At 37.1% G+C, this 23,181-nt stretch overlaps 1 protein-coding gene across 1 annotated transcript in view; it reads right to left on the bottom strand.

Annotated features, from left to right (window-relative positions):
• Positions 1-4,680: 4,680 nt before the first annotated feature.
• The window catches only part of LOC128690437 (serine/threonine-protein phosphatase 2B catalytic subunit 2), a gene marked incomplete at its 5' end in the record, with an annotated part of 171,801 nt that continues 153,300 nt past the window's right edge, over positions 4,681-23,181 (bottom strand). The window contains 5 exon segments of the mRNA XM_070089689.1: positions 4,681-6,563; positions 11,548-11,753; positions 16,280-16,377; positions 19,080-19,161; positions 20,571-20,594. Coding sequence (XP_069945790.1) covers positions 11,563-11,753; positions 16,280-16,377; positions 19,080-19,161; positions 20,571-20,594 — 395 coding nt within the window.

Genomic DNA, 23,181 nt, shown 5'->3' with positions numbered 1-23,181 from the left:
TCCTTTCAATCTCTCATTTACTGTAATAGTGTAGTTTGCTTTCATTCCAATTTAAGTTCTGTAGTTTCCAAATCTGTGTTTGTGGGGGAAGACAAGGAATGAAAATGAACAAGTGGGCAAATGCCTCTTTGTAATTACAATAATTTTGCTATGCTTGTGGGGTCCCTATCTTTTAAAAATTTGTATGAACTTTCAAAATCCTAAATGTTTTTTTCTGTACATTTCCTGAGTGTCCTATATAATTTAAGTTCTTTTTCTTTGTGACTACCATACACTAAAATTATTTTATGCACCTTTCTCCTGATTTCACTCCAGCTATCAACTACTATTAGTGACATACTTCCAGATATTCTGTAATACTCATGTACTTTAACGCTGTGGCCTCATTCTCCTTATCATCTCTCTCGCTTTCCAGCAAAAGTTTTCCACTGGTTATATTCTTTATAACTTAGTTCTCATATCTGGAACCCATTTTGCATTGTCTGAACTTTTTTTCAGTTTCAGTGTATTTGTTGAAATATTGTTAGTTTATTTTTGTTTAGATATTTTCAATTTTACTTCAGTACAGTTGATTAGGGTTTCTCAGTTTTGTCTAACTATAGTTAGCAGAGGATTTTGCAATTTTTGCTTCACTTTTGTTTAATGGCTGAGAGGTGGATAGAACAACCATCACTACACTCATGCACATATAACCATTATACAAGTGAACATTACAATATTCACAAAAAAAAAAAAAGTTTAACAAACTTGATACCAACATAGATCAACCTCACACAAGTGCATGGATCACCAGTCTTACACAAGTGCAAGGATTACAAACCTTACACATGTGCAAGGGCCACCACCCGTTTTCCCATGCACAAAACTACAATTCATGCAGAAGTTCATGAATGAAATACCTCCTTGCATTCCAATACACAATATCAGAATACAAATAGTACCTTTTCCCTCTCTATTAGATAATTTATCTACATGAATGGTTTTTAGATACAATAATTATGGTAGCCTTAACAATGAAAAATACCATACTCCCAAGTGGTTTGAGGCCTACAGCAAGAGGGTTCTTGTCTCCCCATAGTGCTTAACCCCACTATTAAAAACTAAATAGAATGCCGTTAAAAAAATGGCAAGCAGCTGACGGTTGGTAGCAAAGAAAAAATTACACAGCTGAAGTGATGACTTTTATTTGTACATTTCACTCAACACTAGGCTTTTCCAAGTACCAATACTGGATGAAACGATATACAAATAAAGGTGTTCACTGCTGTCTTGTCTTTGTTACCAGGATTTTAATTGCACGGTACTTGGGGGAAGTACTCTGCTATTGTTATTCCCATCTTGTCAGTGGCGTCCCTCATAGCAAGACACTTGTGTTCCTAGTTCCACTGCTTGGACGTCTCTTAAGGTAATGAGTCCCTCATAATATGGTATATGCTAGGGATGGAACCATACTAAACCTTTTGCTGATACAAATGCCATCAAAATTAGCTCATACTCACACCATCAAATTAAGCTGATACTCACCCATAGTGATACTCAATTTTAGAACAATACCAGTACCACCAAAATTAGCCAATGCCACTGATATTGATATTTTGGCTCATCCATGGTATATCCTGCTTGTCACTGACTCTCTTCCATGTTTTCAATAGCTGGGTTGTACATTATTAGGGTCATTGAAACTCCATCTTAAATAATAACTTTGGCCACATTTTAGATTAAAACAAAAGGTAGACTTATGCCACAACTATGCTAAAATTTTAAAATACAAAATAAGGTTGTATACAAATTCTTGTAAGACTCACCTAGTGACATCATCTCACAGAAACTGTTCCACTTACTGCTATTCACTACTTTCTTTCAAGCAAGAAGTCTTTCATGAAGTGTAACAATTGACTTTTTATGCCTATATTTTCATTTCCTAATTCACTCACTCATGACCTGTAAGAGGATTATTTAAAATTAAGTGAATACAATTTGTTCACACATTTTATTCTTGCATAACTTCTGTAAGTCAGTAGATTGAATATAGAGTATTTAGCTAATGTAAAACCAAATTGAATATCATTTAGGCACCTTATACCCTTAAATATTTTAACCATTTCTCTCTCTCTCTCTGAACTTCACAAAATGTTTCAACTACACTTATTTCTGACATAGGCCTGTAATTTAGATCTTCCCTAGCTCCCACATACACCAGTTCAGCTTTGAATTATCTTGGATAGTTTCAAAAAAGTGGTTATTTTTCTTCTTTGCATTCTTTTAAAACTTATCATGTTGCATCTTTTTAACCCTCTACTTAAGCTTTCTCATTTTAATACCCCAGCTATCTTCCACCAAAGCAGGTTTAGCGCTTTTTTTATTATAATCCACCAAAGCAGGGCGACCAATAAATGTTAATTTCTTTTACGCCACCTCTGTTTCAGTTAGCTCGACTTCAATAATTATTTTTTTGGTTAAATATACTGAATATTGATTCATTTTTCAATAATTCACAGAAAGAGGCTTCATAACTGTAAAACAGTCTGGAATCTAGTCATGCTTTAAGTCTCAGTTAAGGAGGACACATCTTTTTGCAGTTTATAATCTTGATGCTTACACTGTCACTCTTAAACTTTAGTATTCCTTATTTTATTTATGGTTTAATGTGTGAGCACTGGTGAATTTCTCAAAAAACAGGCAAAAGATTATGAAATCTCAAATTATTAAATTTCTCATTTGAGTTACTTTTCTATTGCTATTACTATTTCTTTGTATTATATCTTACATTTATTTTTTTGAACTTAACCAGTTTTAGCTCTGAACCCTTACTTTTCATTTTTCATCATTTCTTTCTCCTTTATATATATTTTTATATTAATTTCTAGTTTGATTAAATTCTAACAAGTTTGTAGATTAGAAAGTTTTATAAGATTTTTAAAAAGCAAAATTCCCAATGTTATAATGGTTTCCTAATGAATACAGTGCTGTATGACTTGTGGGTTTAGCACTTAGTTATGATTATAATACAACTACTCTATTACCCAAATGTATATTTTATTAACATCTTTAATAATTTAACATCTTTAATAAAACTTTTTTATTAAATCTTAGTTCATATTAATTTTGAAAGTGGTGGATTGGTAAGCCAATGAAAGACCTCGGTTATCCTGTAGCTCGATTGTTAGCACACTCGGCTCTCACACTGAGGTCCGGGGATCGATCCCCAGCATGAATGTAAACATTAGGACAAGTTTTCTTAACCCTTAAACTGTCCAAACGTAGATCTACGTTCGCTTGCGTAGCGCTCCAAACATAGATCTACATTTTTTAACATGCTTATGGAGAAAATCAAGGTCGGACCGCTACGTGCGCAAACATAGATCTACATTTGGACAGTTTAAGGGTTTAGATACCTGCTGTCTCATGTTCATTTGTCAGTAAAATGGGTACCTGGGTGGTAGTAGATTGGCGAGACACATCCTGGACACAAAGCTGACCTAATTTGCCCGAGATGCTCTGCATAACGAGGGACTTTCTATATAGTAGTATGTCATTGATGTCGACTAGGCCTGTATACTTTGTACATGTACTTTTTGCACCATGAAACAATTTTTGCATTTTCTGACGAAGCTTAAGTAACCTACCCTATCAAATCATTTTATATAGATAAAATTTTATTTGATTTAAGGGTTTTAAATTTTACTGCCAATATTTTTGCAATACACTTTTATTGACACTATTCTAGATTTTCCTTCTCTTCCACTTAGTCTTTTCCCCTAATCTGATGACTGGTCCATTTTTTTTTTCTTGGTTTACAAGAAATTTTTTATCCTACAGGTTTTTATATCATACAATAAATTCTTAACACTTTCTTTTAATTTCAAACTAAATAATTAGTCTCTATACACAGCTTGATTTTTGCAAGTACTGTGTCACATTTTATGTCTGGTACCAATCATTTTTGATAACCTACTTTTATAATTTAATATTTTTGTTAACCCTAATTGGAATTTCCTTAGCTAACCATATGCTGCTCTATACATTGTCTATCAAGTGCAAGTATTGTCACTACAGTATTTATTTTATACTCCTCATTGCTTTCTCTGTACAATCTTATTTGCCAATTCCTGGTTCTCTATTCAGCCTTTGTTGGTTTAGCATATATTTTATTTTAATTTTTCCTTGGTTCTATTTTTTCCTCCCATTTTAGCTATGTTTAAAAAATAAAATCAATTCTCTCGTGTATTTTTTGGGGGGGGTAGAAGCACCTACCGCCATTCTTCCTGACAATTTTCTTCCAGAATTCCATTTTACTTTCTGGGACACCATTCAACACATTACTTTTTATTATACTCTTCTGTTCTCCCTGCTACTGAGATTTCTCTCTCACTCCAGTCTTATTTTGTTGTGGTTGTGTATGTAAACATGTATATGTACAAATGCAATATATATATCTATATTCTGGTGGGAGGCAGAGTGTAAAAAAAAAAATGCATAAAAAATCTTACATTATAGTCATATCAGTTATTGCAACTATGGCTTTTGAGCCTGTACCATCAGCCACTTCCATGCAGCAGCCTGTAATAGTTTGGCCTTGAAAAAACTTGGCATGAAGGAGCTTATACTTTGGACTGACAACAGAACATCAGCTTAAAATCATTTAAACAATACGGAAGGTTATGTATGCGATATACAACATTTGACACTTTCTAATAGATTTATTAATTGAACAAGGTAACAAGAGAAAACTTAGATCCTATTCCACAAGAAAATAATATATTTATACCAGATTGAAGCAATCAACATCTACCTCACAATCAAAGTATTTCAAAATTCAGTTTTTTCAGTCTATATTCATAAATATTAACATAGCATTTTAACCACTTTCAACGCACAATCACATTTCTCATGGGTATTAAAGAGCTAAGAGAAAAAAAAGTTTAGGGCTACTTGCATGTTTAAAATTTACACCAACCAGCGAAGTTTCAAAGTGAAAAATGAGCGAGAGCAATTACAGGATGGTAAACCGTATTTTATTCATGGTTTTGTGTTAAACATTTAAAACACGTGGAAATTGAGAAGTAATGGTTGATGGATCCTAGCGCAGAGCGAGCAAGGCCCACAATTTTCTTGGGGAGGGGGAGGGAGGGAAGGGGGATGGGGCTCTGACAGACCCAACATGCTACGTGCTGGGCCCCGATGCCTTGTTTCCACGCGAGAAATATGACTAGGACACTTTGGTTTGGAAAAAGGCATAAAATTTGTTTTAAACATTACTTATTATTAGTAGTTATCTTTTATATAACACTTAATATGGCAGAATTGATAAATATGAATCCTACAGTCTCACATGACAAAACAGTTGCATGTATGAAAATTACCATCAAGAAGAAAATGTCCATTAGCAATAGGATCATCTTTAACATGTAATGGTACTGTCAGAGGGACTGAATTACACGAGGATTAATAGTCCTGGAAACGGGTTGCATCTCTGAGGCATGTACACCACTCCCTCTGTAGAATATGGCTTAACACTACATGGTATTAAACTTATAGAAATTACATTTTTAGGAGCCACAGAACAATGATCAAGAGATGACAAGCTACCATTCTAACCTAAGAGAATTTGGGATTCTAGATGAGAATGAGGATATATTGCACACAGGCCAAAATGTATTGCATCCTTAAATGTCACATTGATGGCAGATATTCAGAAAAAGCTTGCCAACAGTCCATTGGACCAATACACAGGCTGCTGTCTTGCTACAGAGGGGGTTTTAGAGAGGCTGTACGACAGTCTGTAAATATTCAAGCATGCTATACACAATAATAAAGAAAAACTATTTACATGATTTTGTCAATGTATGAACAGGTTCACTTAGATAATGTGAGTAATGTTTCATGTAGACATTGTTAGTATGTGACACAACCTGGACAGACACTGCAGCTGGTGACTCCTGGTCATTATGGCCTTGCTGGAGGGTTCACACAGTCACATATCACACCACTGTGCTAACACCTGTCCACTGGCTATCCATTAAAGCTGGGGCCTAGCAGAGGCTCACCAATGTCAGCCATGGCAGCTCCATGGAAACACTCATGGTCCTGTCTCGTGTAATCACCAACACAATGGGTAAGGAGGGTGTAACTGAAATCCAACAGTGTAGGCAACACAGAGGGTGGTAGTCTGACAGTGTACTGGAAAGGACACTGGAAGGGGTTAGGTGACCGAGTCATAAGTCTCTAGCAGCAGCAGCAGCTTGGTGCTGGTGACCTGGGGCCGGCCAGGCCGCATCTGCCACTCTTCATTGCACCCTCTGTGGTGGCAGCACTGATGGGCCTTCTTCCCCCCAAAGATCACTTGGCCCGCGACCTGGCCTAACCCAGTCCTGGCCGACAGCAGCAACGGCTGGGCAGGATGTCCCGTGGGGTTGGCTGGCCAGTGTGGCCCACCAGGGGCTGAGGCAACACTTGCATCACAACCAGTAACTGGCCAGACAGCCTCACCCTGCTCAGTCACCGGACACTTGAGATCAGCATGATGTTTACATTCATCACCTACATTCACACACCAAGCCAACCTGAAAGAGAAAAAAAAGGAAAAAACAAAACAAAAAAAAGTTTTGTGAGTAACCCAACTCTTCCTTTAAACACAAATTTAAATGTATGATTCATGACCTATGTTATGAATACTCCCAACTTACAAAAGCTAAAAATAAAAATAAAGTTAATAAAAACTATGCACAATTATTGATGCCCTCTTCCCCTCTCCTAATATAAAACTGAATCCAAAATAACTACCATAGACCAGTCCTACAGCCCCACCTTCATTACCACTAAAATTTCGCTTTTTTTTTTTTTTGTTGTTGTTGAAAGATCTATGTACAGTGCTAGTGTGTGGATGCAATTAGATCTTTCACATGTCTTGGTTAGGCAAATTACAGTCAAAAACGAAGGATCATACAGCACTGCACAGAATTACTAGTGTGGTAATGAGAGTAACTGACGCACATTGTTTATTCCAAGGAATTCTATTTTTCAATGCCAATATTACACATTTTATACATACTAGTGCTGAGCAAGCCACAATGAGTGAAACAAAATTAATGCTAAGTTAGCTTTAAGTATATAATGGCTGACATACCACCACAAAACAAGCATAAGACAGTGGTGGAAATCAGTGATCTGATCAGCAACCATTCTTGCTTATACTGAGCTGGAATTATGCATTTTCTATGCTTGATATATATGCTGGACAACATATACTGGATAACAGTGTAATATACCATACCTGGGATACAAAAGCTACAGTTACTGATTGGCATCATATTCCTTTCCCCATATTTTTGTTCTTAAACCCACTTTGGGTTTACATTATTTCAGAAAGTCTTGTGCCTTCATGGTATTTCAATGCCATAGTTCAAACAACACTACAAATAACTGTTAGAGCTAATGACTGATTTATATACATAAAAATCTATACTGTTTGCTATTACACACACAAATTTAATTCCAACAAAAAAAGTTTTAACCACTTAAGTGGTTAAAACTATTAAATCTAACACAAAGGCCATCTCCCAAAAAGTGTGCCGATAGTTCAGATGACAGTCCAAACTGCAACATCCTCACACCTTCAGAGTGCAGGCACTGTACTGCCTTCATCCAAGATGCAAGCCCAGCTAACTGGGAGGCAGGGACATGGGAGAAGTCTCTAAACAGGTCACAGGTAAATCATAGGTTGAAATTAAGACACAAGCGCAACATCTGGGTATCTTTATTGTAGACGTCTACAATAAAGATACCCAGATGTTGCGCTTGTGTCTTAATTTCATCTTGTCGGTATTATATACCATTCTTGCACAAATCGTAGGTTATTATAATTGGTTTCTCCAGAATCTCTTCATAAATGTTATCTTGCTCACACTCCAACAGCACAGTCATAAAAACCACTCGTTTCCACTCTGATGTAGCATGCTCAGCCAAGCCTGTTGAATCAACCAATTGTATTCAACCAGAGTACAGTATACTGAACCATTATATTCTGGTACATTACCCCTTTTGCCACTATAGATAAACTTCCCCTTTCCCTTCTGAAGCCCAAACCTTTTTTTTTCCACACTTGTCTATTCTATGGTTCAGTTTATCTTTCACAGACCCCATCTTCTGGCATGTCCAACATAAAATATCTGAATACATTCACTCTCTCCCTCCACTCTGATATCCAATATTCCACTGTGGTATCTACACTCTGCTGCTCTCATCACCTTGCTCTTTTCTATGTTCATTTTTCAATTTCTTCCTACACCCCCTCCCAAATTCCCCCACCAAACTGTAATCTCTCTTCATAACCTACTAAAACAAATCATCGGCAAAGAGAAATTCTGACAACTTGCACTTAGAATCACATTCATCTATTAATTGCAAACCTCTCAAACACCCTAGCATTTACTTCTTATAACCAAATTTTTTTTTTTTTTTTAACAAGTCGGCCGTCTCCCACCGAGGCAGGGTGACCTAAAAAGAAAGAAAATCCCCAAAAAGAAAATACTTTCATCATCACCACCTCATTCACACATAATCATTGTTTTTGCAGAGGTGCTCAGTACACAACAGTTTAGAAGCATATACGTATAAAGATACACGACATATCCCTCCGAACTGCTAATATCCCGAACCCCTCCTTTAGAGTGCAGGCATTTCCAGGACTCAAGTCTGGCTATATAAAAAAAACCCAATATACAGTGGACCCCTGCATAAAGATCACCTCCCAATGCGACCAATTATGTAAGTGTATTTATGTAAGTGCGTTTGTACGTGTATGTTTGGGGGTCTGAAATGGACTAATCTACTTCTCAATTTTCCTTATGGGAACAAATTCGGTCAGTACTGGCACCTGAACATACTTCTGGAATGAAAAAATATCGTTAACCGGGGGTCCACTGTATATATTAAATCACCATGGTGACATTGCACATTCCTGTCTAGGCCTGTTTTTACTGGAAAATAGTTTCCTTTTCTCCTACATATCCTAACCTGAGGCTCACTATCCACTTAAATATATATTCTTTGCTATTTTTAGAAACCTATCACAGATTCCTTACATCTGCCACAACACTTCAATATCCTTTCATATGCCTTTTCCAAATCTGTAAATATAACACAATAGTTCCTTAACTTTATGTATTGTTCATTTGTATGCTTCAATGAAACACCTGACCTACACATCCCCTGCCCAAAACTGTGATCCTGTTTCTGGCAGTAATCTAAAAGCTAATTTTATTTTATTTTATTTTTTTTTTTCAACAAGTCAGCCGTCTCCCACCGAGGCAGGGTGACCCAAAAAAGAAAGAAAATCCCCAAAAAGAAAATACTTTCATCATCATTCAACACTTTCACCACACTCGCACATTATCACTGTTTTTGCAGAGGTGCTCAGAATACAACAGTCTAGAAGCATACACATATAAAGATACACAACATATCCCTCCAAACTGCCAATATCCCAAACCCCTCCTTTAAAGTGCAGGCATTGTACTTCCCATTTCCAGGACTCAAGTCTGACTATATGAAAATAATTTTATTATGCTGCAATAAAGAGGTTTTCACAGAGCAAGTTTTTTTTTTTTTTTTCAACAAGTCGGCCGTCTCCCACCGAGGCAGGGTGACCCAAAAAAAGAAAGAAAATCCCCAAAAAGAAAATACTTTCATCATCATTCAACACTTTCACCTCACTCACACATAATCACTGTTTTTGCAGAGGTACTCAGAACACAACAGTTAAGAAGCATATACGTTTAAAGATACACAACATATCCCTCCAAACTGCTAATATCCCGAAACCCCTCCTTTAGAGTGCAGGCATTGTACTTCCCATTTCCAGGACTCAAGTCCGGCTATATAAAAATAACCGGTTTCCCTGAATCCCTTCACTAAATATTACCCTGCTCACACTCCAACAGATCGTCAGGTCCCAAATACCATTCGTCTCCATTCACTCCTATTGAACATGCTCATGCACGCCTGCTGGAAGTCCAAGCCCCTCGCCCATAAAACCTCCCTTACCCCTTCCTTCCAACCTTTTCGAGGACGACACCTACCCCGTCTTCCTTCTCCTACCGATTTAAATGCTCTCCATGTCATTCTACTTTGATCCATCCCCTCTAAATGACCAAACCACCTCAACAACCCCTCTTCAGCCCTCTCACTAATACTTTTATTAACTCCACACCTTCTCCGAATTTTCTGCATATTTACACCACACATTGCCCTTAGACTGGACATCTCCACTGCCTCCAGCCGTCTCCTCGCTGCTGCATTCACAACCCAAGCTTCACACCCATATAAGAGTGTTGGTACTACTATACTTTCATACATTCCCTTCTTTGCCTCCATAGATAACATTTTTTGACTCCACATATACCTCAATGCACCACTCACCTTTTTTCCCTCATCAATTCTATGATTGACCTCATCCTTCATAAATCCATCCGCCGACACGTCAACTCCCAAGTATCTGAAAACATTCACTTCTTCCACTTCACTTCACTTGTTCCACAAAAATGCATAAAAAATAACTCAAATGTGTTTTGATTACAAAATAGAAAATTGTTGTGGAGATCTCTATCTGAATATCAGAGCTTACTTTAAGCTCGTTAGTCAAGTTACATATAAATTCCTAATAATGTAGTTTAACGCATAGTCAAATTTCTAGTGAATGGATTTCAGCAATTTCGGAAAAAGAAAAAAAATTGGTTGGACGAACATTGAAAGTATTGGACAGAATGGACAACAGTCCATATTACCAGATTTTGTCCATAGTAATAATGTCTGGGTGTTTTCTCAAGTATCAGCCCAAGACTGATGACTGTCCAGTACGAGCCAGAGCAGCCACATCCAGGACCTGTCTGTTTTCATTGTTCCCTGAGCAGTAGGCTACCAGTGCCAGTTTATGGTTTGTGCTCTCATGTATATACTCAAGTCTCTAATTTTTCCCCTGGATATGGAGCATTCTGTGTGAATTCATTAACACATTAAGTAAAGTGCAATTAACAATGGCTTTCTAAAGTAAGTAGTGGGCCAAGAAAAAATATGTAGTTTTCAGTGCTAACCAGAAACTTTAACTAATACAGAAGATAAAGTCTGGCATCTCAGTGGCATAGGTATGCCAGGAAAATGGTTATCTATGGTCTGATAACCATAGAAACAAAAACAAATATGCTTTTAAGCTAAGTGTAGATGCTAGTGAATCTATACAGCTCATCTGACTCTCAGTAAAGTTACTCCAAGGTAATACTACTGCTTACAGCAGTTTACACATCTCTTCACTATGAAAAGGTAATTAAAAATGGCTATAAAATTACTATGCAGTAGAGTACTGCACTGTAGTACTACAAGTTACAATACCCGCACTCCTAGTGTCCAGTCTTTTGCATTAGCAGACCAAGTTCACTAGTTCGGAAGACAACTGAAAGTTTCAGACTACAATGTTGCACCCCCTACCCTTCCTATAATTCCATTAATGAGTGTGTTCACTGTATAGCTAGTGATCTCATGTGCTTTAGTTACCTGAGGCTGTGGGTTTCACAAGTGAGTGTTGGGTGCTGTGTTGGATGAGTTGGACTTGTCAGCATCATCTACCGAGGCAGGAGAGGAGACAGGCTGAGTGATAGCGGGGGCATCCTTCCTTGGTGGCATACGCTCATTCATTGCGTCCAGACCCTTAGCCTCGGCAAAGGATGTAATCTTGTGGTTTGGAGAGAAGCCAGCCATTGCTGTAGACATTGAAAGTCTGGTTATTACTTTACTCTCAGTCAGCAAGTGATCTATTAATTTTGCTCTTTATTAGTAGGAATTTTAGTAGTGGAAATTTGTACAAGAAAAAAGAATTGGAAGATGAGGTTTATATAACCTACTGTATAATAAAGTACTTGGGATAGGATAGAAAATGTTTCAGGGTCAATGAAGGATTACACACAACACTAAAGAAGCTTTTACAATAAGCTAATTAAAATACTATTAATAGGGATTCTAACTATAAAGAACTGTGATGGTGATGAAAATAGGCTACCAAAAAAGCGTGAATAATTCATTGGCATGATGAGAAACTAGAAGAGAATATCTATGTTAGAGCTAGTATTTACTAGACAGATCGTTTATATTGGGAAAGAACTTTTGATCCAACAAACTTGAGTACCAGTCCCTTGCTTAGATAAAACCAACTTACACCCCCAACCCCACCCCACCCCTCCCACTCCAAGCATTGAAGACCCTCGAGAGGTTTGGAGCCTTCCTGTGAATATACAAATAATTTACTAGAAAGAGGAAAAAATTTCACATGCAAGCTATTTACTCATACAAGGAAAGAAAGTGAACATGCAATACTAAACTAAAAACTTACATAGTACAGTAAGAAGTAAATTAACACAAGGAAATGTATAAACAAAACAGGATATGAGAAGAGACAAGTCAAAGGCAATACTTCAGTGGTAAACTGAAGTATTAGAAGGAAATTATATAAATAAAATATATGAGATTTAGTAATACATACAATATTAGTACACTATATAATAAGGAATGCTAAAAGTAAAGACTAGATTAAGAAATTAGTGACTTAACAGATATTGGTGCACCTGATTATCAATTCAAAAAAGCTAGATGAGAAATTGTAGGCAGTAAAATAGAATGAACCCCCATAACAAAATGCTAAGTGTGAAACAAAACGGTAAATCATAAGGAAAGATTTGGAATAAGATATATATGCAAAGTATCAAATGAATTGCAAAGTAGATTTGTTGAAATAACTAAAGAGGGAAATGCAAGAAAATATTGATGGATATTGATGAAAATAAAGCTACAGGATTGGATGGCATACTGGTTTGGGTTTAAAGGTAATTAGCAGAGGAACATGATCAACATGATTATCTTGAAAACTTAACTGTACTGATAGTCGCTAAACTACAAATCAATCTAAATGTGCAGTAAACAAAACCATTATAAGAAAGGCTTAGAGCAGAGTGAGCAATAATATGTAGCAAAAAGTCTCATGAACTTTCATGTGAAATTATTACCACTCCCAATGGCCAATTCAGATACCAGAACCTGGCTGGTCAAAAAATGTCAAAATTAAATAAAATAAATTTAATAAATAAATTAATTAAATAAATAAAATAATAAATATATATACATGTAATTGCATAAATCCTGCTGTTGTTCAGCGTTTGTATTAATGATCATGAAAAAACTGGAATATGAGCTTTTACATAAATGAATATGAATGACCAATTCCTCTTGGGGAAATAAAGAATATGTACAGGATATATGGAAAGATGCGACCTCATTATCCTTAGACAACATATACATTCTAGAGTGAAACAGGAATTTCTCATATTGACTTCAATCACAAACAATCCTGTGTGGCTATACAGTGAGAAGCGGCAATAACACAAAGTCTAGCCTAGGACATCACATACTGCACATCCTACAGTGACCATCACATGGCCTACAATCACTTGCATTTTATCCACTCCTATACACACACTAGACGACATTACCAAAATAAAGCAGTAATGTTAGTAACTGTACTCTGTCAACTCTCTCTCTCCTGAAAATAAATTTCATAGTACGAGTGGATTACTGTTAACACAATGTGCATTCTGATGTGCCATATGTTTCCCCCAGGCTGGCTCTCATTCACTTTGTAACTTTTGGAGATGGTAGGCTACTAATTTCCCTTGCTCATTCTGAGATTATATTATGATAAGTTAACTTTACTGTTAGGCAATACCCAGATGCCACTCACTGACATTTATCCAATGAATGGTAGTTATATTTTTAGTCCACATCAAATCCTTCTCAAGGAGAGGGGCCTAAAGGACACAGTCACCACAATAATAATAGGAAGTTTTTGTTTTTTTTTTTTTTTTTTTTAAAAAGCTGGCTGTCTCCCACCGAGGCAGGGTAACCCAAAAAGAAATGCTTTCACACTCATTTGCCAGAGGTGTGCAGATACAACAGTATAGATATCCCTCTAAACAGCAAATATCCCATATATATACAGTGGTACCTTGACTTACAAGTTTTCCGAGTTACGAGCCGTCGCTTGGTCGATTTTTTGCTTTGAATTACGAGCCAAAATCTAAGTTACGAGCGAGCTTCAGATACGCCGGCACTAGTTGGCACAGCAAATGCCACAACAGCACATATGGTTACCCAGCCATGGAAGCATCTCTCCTGTGTTGTGCTTGCATTTTGTGCAGCTATTTTGCCAAATTTCTTTTTTCTAACCAAATTTTTTTCTAGTGATCTTGTACAGTTAGCCTCACAAACACTCAGTTTTCTCTTGTAATAAGACCTCAGAAGGAAAGATATGATCAGAGCAATAATTATTTTTACCTCAGGAATGGCCGCCACCACTCATCACATAATGACATTTTATTCATTCTAGAGTAGTATATATCATGTTTGTCATTTATATTGTTTATTAAGTCATATTAGATCAATTGTGATAGATAAATATGCCACAGAGTCAATATTAGCATTATATTGAAGTATTTTCTCCTGCCTCCCAAGAGCCAGGAATTCCACTGGAACGGATTAATGGCATTTCAATTAATTTCAATAAGGAAAATTGATGCGATATACAGTAGACTGTCGTTTAACGCGGTTTGTCTGGCATGTTTTGGTTATAGCACAACTGAAGAATTGCAGCAGATTTTTGTTTAACACTTCATAAAATTAATTTAACACGGTTGTGGGAAGAGAAAAAATTTTGAGCACGCAGTCGCCCATAGGGTGGGATGGGCTAGCCCCATCCCCCACCAACATCAGCCACCCTCCCAGCCTTCAGTTCGGTTCATGTGTGTGTTAGACGAACCTGTACCAGTAGCTCACCGTGTTTATTTAGATACGTATTAATTGCCATATCTTAAATCTGCCAAGCAATCATGGCACCCAGTAGGCATAAGAGTGTTGCTGAAAGTTGCAAGAAAAGGTTCAAGCATTAAGTTTTAGAATTAACGAAGAAAACAGAGATATTAGACAAGAGATAGCCTGTAGCCAGAATTAAGCGTCATTTTGTACACAAAAAGAATGAGGTAAATGTGCGTTTGTGTGATGACTGACTGACCGACTGACCTGACTGAATTACTGAATGACTTGACTGACTTACTGAATGACTTAAAGTTAGACTTTTTCACTGAAGAGAACCCTGAAATGGTGTCTAGAGCAACTGATACCTTACCGTCAACTGTATAATGCACTATAGGGTAAAATAGAACAAATTCCTTACAGAATTTATGCACACTCCAGTACATCCATCAACTTAAGTACCAGAACCTGTACCATCCACCTCAGCCCAGTAGGGCCACAACATAACTCTCCACTCTCTTCACAATCATCCACAAACACCAGAACCCACAATTTAAGGTAAGAAATACTATTATTTTAGTTACATTTGTAATCTTATGCAGTAAAAAACATAATACATCACAACAGTGAACTACAATTACATATTCACTTTTATTTTTGATGAAAGTTAACACACATGTGCAACATTCGGTTATCTTTATTGTACAATAAAGATAACCATTGTACAATAAAGATAACCAGATGTTGCACATGTGTCTTAACTTTCATCTTGTTGGTATTTTATACCTTTCCTGCACAACTTTTATTTTTTGTAAGATCTGTTGGTCTAAAAAAAAAGTTGTTTGGTTTTTTGGGGGCTCCCAGGAACGTAACCCTATTTTTCCCACAAGTTCTTCAGTTTGTCTAACACTGTTTTCCCTAACACGGCATTTTAAGGAACATAACTACCGTGTTAAACGACAGTCTACTGTACGAGCAAACTGAGTTACAAGCTGGGTCACAGAACGAATTAAACTCATAAGTCAAGGTACCACTGTATTCTGTATTCGTACTATAATGTGCAAGTGACTTAAATTGCTATTTCATATGGTATAGCTTTATTATTAAATATTTACCATTCTTCTACAGCTAATTTTTCCATAAAAAATATTAATGCAATATTAAAATTTAAAATACTTTATCTGAACAATAATTTTCTTGTTTGTATTTAGATTGGTCATTACAGCTTCTTACTCGAAATAAAGAAGGCATAAAGGAATGGAGGGGCAATAAATTTAGACACAATCATTAATCAGTTTTTAACACTTCTAACCATTCAATTAAATTAGAAACTTTTAAAATACTCTGTTTTTAACAAAATAAATTTTAGTCACTGATAATGTTTGGAAATTGGCAAATGCCAACAATGTGCTGCTATAGTCAACTAACTTACCATTTTTCAATGAGGCTTTTCCGCCTGACAAGGCTCCAAGTGGCAGAGCACCAGTAGGGGTCAGACCCTTGAGCTGCAATACACTCTCACTCTCCTCTCTGCAAGCATCACAAAAGTTGAAACAAAATATTATAATTTAATGAGGCAGAATATTGGTGAATAAGGGGAATAAAATAAGAAGCAAAGATGGTACAAATGGAAAGAAAAAGTATAATTTTTAGCTGTTTCACTATCTTATCTTGCACTTATCTAAGGAGGGACAGCAAAAAGAGGAGGAAGACAGTATAAATAAATAAATAAAAAAAAAAAAAAAAAAAAAAAAAAAAAGTGGGAGAAATGGTAGAAAGAAAGACACTGACTATCTTGTATTACTATTGATGTAAGAAAATGAAAAAAATACAATACAGCCATGTATTTAAATGTTAACCATATGGTCAGTGCATTTGTAAGCAACTTTTCTTTCTCAATATTCTGATCATCTCCCACTATGGTAGGGCAACTCACTGAATCACTGTCGCTTATTCATTCTTGCCAGAAGGGCACTGACATTACAGTTCAGATGACCCTCCAAACCACAACATCTTCACCCCTCCTTCAAAGTGCAGACACTGTACTTCCCACCACCAGAACAAGTCTGGCTAACTGGTTTCCCCGATACCCTTCATCAATGTTACCTTGCTCACACTCCAACAGTACATCAAATCATAAAACCCACTTGCCTTCACTTCACTAATGCACTCACCTAAACCTGTTGGATGTCCAAGCCCCTAGCACTCAAAACCACCTTTACCCCTATCCTCCAACCTTTCTTAGGATGGCCCCCCTACCTCTCATTTCCTCCATTGCAGATTTATACATCCTCCAAGTTATCTAATGGTTCACCATCCCCTAAGTGTCCAAACCATCTCAACTTTTCCTCAGCCCTCTGAATAATACTTTAGTAACTCCACACATCATTTCCAGGCTCTTAATTTCTGCATAAAACTCACCACACATTGCCCTCAAACACATCTCTACTGCCCCCAGCTGCCTCCTTGCTGCAATGTTCAAAACCCATGTTTCACACCCATACACCAGTGTTAGTACTACTCTATTTTGGTACATTCCACTTTTTTTTTCCTCCAGAGATAATTTTTTTGTTTCCAGATGCCTCAATGCACTTACCTTTTTTTTCCCTCATCAATAATATGGTTCACCTCGTATCTCTTAGAACTGTCTGCTGCCATTCCCTGGTATCTTCCTCTTTCATGCACACAGTGAACCAATGTACCACTCAAAAACTATATCTCAACCTGCTTATAACATTTCTGTCTTAATCCCATCTATCCAAGCTGTTTCACTACCTTTCATTCTAACCACTGCCTTATGCACCTCCTCATCCTTAATTTTTTGAAGATTATTAACAAAAAAGAAGATTTTCACAACCATAAACCCAGTTAGCTCTCTAGGCTGGAATACTGCTGTACACTAATGGCCCCCCTTCAAGGCTGGCAACATTACAGACCTAGAGAGTGTACAAAGAACTTTCACAGCACACACAAGTGCAATAAGGCACCTAAACTACTGGGGACGGCTGAAGGTCCTTGATCTGTATTCCCTCGAACGCAGGTGAGAGAGATACATGATAATACAGTGGACCCCCGGCTTACGATATTTCATTCCAGAAGTATGTTCAGGTGCCATTACTGAGCGAATTTGTTCCCATAAGGAATATTGTGAATTAGATTAGTCCATTTCAGACCCCCAAACATACACGTACAAACGCACTTACATAAATACACTGTACACTTACGTAATTGGTCGCATTGGGAGCTGATCGTAAAGCGGGGGTCCACTGTATACACTTGGAAGGTCCTGGAGGGATTGGTACCAAACCTGCACACAAAAATCACTCCACATGAAAGCAAAAGACTCGGCAGGAGATGCAACATTCCCCCGATGAAAAGCATGGGTGCCACGAGTACACAGAGACAACACAACAAATGTCCAGGGCACAAGACTGTTCAATTACCTCCCAGCATACATTAGGGGGGATTACCAATAGATCCCTGGCTGTCTTCAAGAAGGCACTGGACAGGCACCTAAAGTCAGTACCTGACCAACCGGGCTGTGGTTCATATGTCAGCTTGCATGTGGCCAGCAGTAACAGCCTGGTTGATCAGATTCTGATCCACCATGAGGCCTGGTCTCATACTGGGCCGCGGGGGTGTTAGACCCCCGAAACCCTCTCCAGGTAAACTCCAGGTCTCCAGGTAACAGTACATTGCTTCAATCTTCAGAACACTCATAACTTGACCTGATCTTTTCTTCTCCTCTCCCTACCTCTTCTACTTTCCTATTTTCTTTCTCTAGATGTGTTCCAACCTTCAGTGTTTCTTTTTTACCCCTGTGTTTTTGGTCCTGCCCCATGTGGGCCATTAGCTCTCCTGCAGTGCTCATTTCTCTCATCTTTAGACTTACTCCACTTCTACCACTCCATTACTACTCCTATTGCCTCCCTTCACCTACCTTTCTCGTGTGCCGCTACAACTACTCTTCCTACTTTCTACTACCACTACTAATTCTACTACCAGCATTACCTCTACCGTACTACTTCTCCACTTCCTTCTTCTCTTTGTTCTGTCCCTGTCCCCCTCACCTATATATACTGGCTCCCTCATTCTTGTATGTTATTGTGACTTGTAAGTGGTCCAAGTCAGACTGAAACGTTGTGAGCTTCTCTTTCCTGTGTCCAGATTGTTTGTGTGTTTTATTCAAATTATATTTCATTGACAATAAACCAAGACACTGGATAACTCACCTTAAAACTGAGAACACACGGGCCATTTTGCCAATGGCACGAATCTTGTTTCGGATAACCTCCTTCCGCATGGCTCCTTTTTCTGTTGATCATCACAAGTAGACGTAAGTATTACACTAAACATAATGGGGGACAACTACTTAATATACCCCTTTGCAAACATAATAACCTTCAATTATATATCAAACTTCAAAAACTAGTTAATGCAGAATTTATAACCCAGAGATATGCTTAAGCCCTACATGGTGACAAGGAGTTTGGGCCTCAGAAATTAAAACATTAGCACTGGAAAACTGTTAATTAAAAAGTCCTGATATCAATATATCAATATTATTAAGTGCACAATTCTAGATGAAATTAATTATCTTGTTTTTAATTATTTTCACATTACCCAATCTTATTTTTTTTTTACCAAGTGCTTGTTGTACAATGATGGTGAACCCATCATAAAGATGTACAGTAACATATATTGACAACATTCCTAGCAAGACAACACATACAGGTGAAACATCCCATACAGTATTCTGGCATCTCACAGTCAATGCCACATTTCAATCAGTGATGACAATTAACTGGACGAGATTTCTTTCATTGCTATAAACAACAGTTCACACCAGAAAGAAATCTCTTCCACCAATGATAGGAAATAACTTGTCAAATGAAGCCAGAGATAGCAGCATCTATAGAACCTAGAGTGCAGCTTCATCTATGACTAAGTTTCCCCACTACTATGATGAGCTACTCAAAGAGCCTTTTAGGTACTGTATCACTAAAACAAAGACCCATTTTCTTGGTGTTGTACATGAGAAAAGGAGTCTTTATGAAATTTCTGTGTAAGGCTCACTGAAGTATATCCCTACCCCCCTAGCAAAAGTTTGACAGCATTGGCTCTTACACAACTTACTCGTTTCTTCCATCAAGAAGAATAAAACATTAAGTTTTTCCACTTACACTGAAATGACATACAGGAAATCAATAAGTTTGCTCTTGACACGAAATTGACCATCTAAATGCAGGACTAGTTTGTCACAAAGCAGACACAAGCATAGTCTAGATCTACTATTTTTACCTGGAATAATTATGTCTGGTTTGGGACTGCCAGCCATAAGTGACCTACATACTGAAGTTACTCTCAACAGTTCAGCCACTCACAGCTAGCCATGTCACCTACACGACTAAATTTGAAAAGCATCATTTGTAACCACAACTTCAAGCACAAACTTAGCTCTGAACATAGCACGACCTGCATTGCTGGTTAGCTGATGTGATTAGCATTCAAACTCTCAATTCTAATGACATTTAATCTGGTAGCCTCTCGTTATTTTAGGATAAAAAATACCTATTGGAGTCAGTCATGAGGGGAAAGTAGTTAATGGAAATGTAACATAAAAGAAAATGAAATACATGCATGAAAAAATTAAAACGGTATTAAAGCACTTCAGACGGGCATGCAATCTCCTTACTTGGCTCCATGCCTGGTGCTCGACTTACCCGGCACAATTAGCACTGTTGTTGCTTGCAATGTTTGCCACAACAGTATCAACAAGTATTAAGGTCCAAGAAGATAAGCAGGATTTTGTTGGATTTTATGTGCACGCAAGCCACAGGAAATGGAAAGAAAAAGGAAATACTAGATAAAAAAGATACTGGAGACAATACGAGTGAAATTAACAATAAACCCAAAGATATTACTGGTAGAGACCATAGTGCTGCACGACCAAGATTATCATTCTGAAGCCTCATTGGGGACAAGTAGTTACTCTTGTGGTTTAACTCTGAGCACCGACTGGCTGTCATGCAGTCTGTATTTTCTTCTACCCTGCATAATCAGCCAGACTGTTAAATTCCTAATTAAAAGCATTAGAATATATACTTATCACCTGAGGCTTCATAATTTCTGGCCACAACTGCATTGGTATATATGTGCTTTGTCCACTAAGGACAAGTTCAAAGAAAAAGTAAGAACCTGACAATCAGCCATTTCCAGTCAGCATGCATCAATCATTCCAAACAAGCACCCAATGACCTCAAGGATCTAATAGTCAAATTCCCCATACAAGCAAGACATGGCATCTAGCTGTAACATAAACAACAATCTTAGGTGGTTTATAATTTGGACTAATTTTGTATTTATAATACAAGAGAATTAGCCTCATTAATGTGCTACCTAAGTATCAAAATTGTTGTTTATGACACACACAATCAAAGAATAAGACATGACTCCAATGGATCTTTATTACAGACATTTGTATTGAGACATTTTAACAGGCCAAAAGAAATGGCTGCATGTCATGAAAATTGGCCTGAAATGGTCACCTTTAATTACTCCCCTACACAAGCTGCCCAATGCAATGTATTAGTCAATAGGACAAACAAATCCTGTGATAGTCAAATAACAACTGAAGACATTTCCCAGTAGTTCATCCCACAGGAAGTTTTCTGGTCTGCTCTGATGAATTCCTCAGAGATAAGTACCAGAAATCTGCCTTCAGGAATCTTAGTAATTACTTTTTTTTTATTTTTGTCCCACTGACTGAAGACAACCAGCCAGCATGAGTCAAATCACTGCTGAGCTCACATTTTCAAGAGGTGCTGGCCATTCAAGTATACAGTACCATGTTTAGCTACTCAACTTTTAATTCAAAACTACAGTAGTGGAATGTAACTACGTACAATACTTAATTCCTAGCAAGTAAATACTTTCTGTATGAGATGGTTATTGTGCTAATTTTATAGGCATCAAAGTTTCCAGCAACAAAACTTTACTTATACACTAAGAATACTATTAATGGGATCTCAGACCTTCGGTGCTAGTTTATACACCAGTGAAGTGAAAAAAAAAAAAAATAATATAGTGTGAGTGCAGCAGCAGTGAGGGGAGAAGGTGGTGGTGTAGGTTGGGCTAAAGCCCAAGGCCAGGCACATTATGACCAGTACATCACACAGTGTACAGCAGTGCTGGCACAGGAGGGCAGGTCCCACCCATCTTGCCACTATCAGATACTAAGGTACATCTAACTAGTTTCTCCTGGACTATGCTGGCCTGTACATAAACTAACTTGTCACATAAGACAACACATTCACAAACAAAATGATGGGATTTAAAGCTTTAAGTTAAAGTTAATTTTATCAACAACTTTGGGTATTCAAGAAATACTGGACATTAACAATATGAAACAAGACAAATCTATTTAAAACTAACTACTGTAGGTAACAGGCCACATAGTACTTTCTACAGTTATACTACAGCCTTTGGACACTAATATGAAATCTTACCATCTTCCCCTTCACCATTCACGAGAACAAAAAGAAAGTAGAAAAGACTGGTAAACACTTAGGACATTAAGATGTGAAGAATTCCATTATCTGCCATCATGAAGCCACAATCATGAGGTTAAACAATTAAATAATTGTGCCAATATTGCTAACACAGCAGGCTTGCTGGGTTGCCTCAATCATCAATCATGGAAACTAATATGGCAATCTCAAGAGAAAAAAATACATATTAATCCAAGAGCACAGTATAAAGAATTCTATAAAAAAAAAAAAAGTTTAATTTAAGAGAATATTTGTTAATTGTAGATCCTTTCCTCCACCTAGGAGAAATGGTGCATGCAAAAGTTTGAAGAAATATTCACCACTGCTTTGTAAGACAGTGAATGTAAAGAATGGAAAAAGTTGAACATTTACGTGTATATACAAAACCCTCGCTACTAATTCCCCAGCTGCATGAAACTAGAGCCTCAATCATCTTTACTATTTTAAGATCATGCAAAACTATTTAGTATACCAATTACAAATTCATAATGAAACACATGAATAAGCCAATATATTCACAAGAATGCTCAATCTCTAAGTAAGGCTTTATCAGTCATTACTTGTAACAACTTTCCAAGTGTTTTGCCGAGTTTGCTAATGCATAATCTGAAGATTCAGTGTAATGAGGAAAGCTGCTTATCACAAAATTAAATCCAATTAATATACTAAATATGCATGTTTTTAGACAACTTTAAACAATATTATACTCAATTTGATTTTTTTTTTTTTTTTTTAAAAATTTGAAAGCTGGTAAACATAACTGCATATTCAGATCTCAAATTCT

Source organism: Cherax quadricarinatus, chromosome 29, assembly GCF_038502225.1.
Source record: "Cherax quadricarinatus isolate ZL_2023a chromosome 29, ASM3850222v1, whole genome shotgun sequence".
Classification (NCBI taxonomy): domain Eukaryota; kingdom Metazoa; phylum Arthropoda; class Malacostraca; order Decapoda; family Parastacidae; genus Cherax; species Cherax quadricarinatus.
The sequence above is the reverse complement of the archived record's forward strand: the minus strand, read 5'-3'. Positions and strand labels throughout refer to the sequence as shown.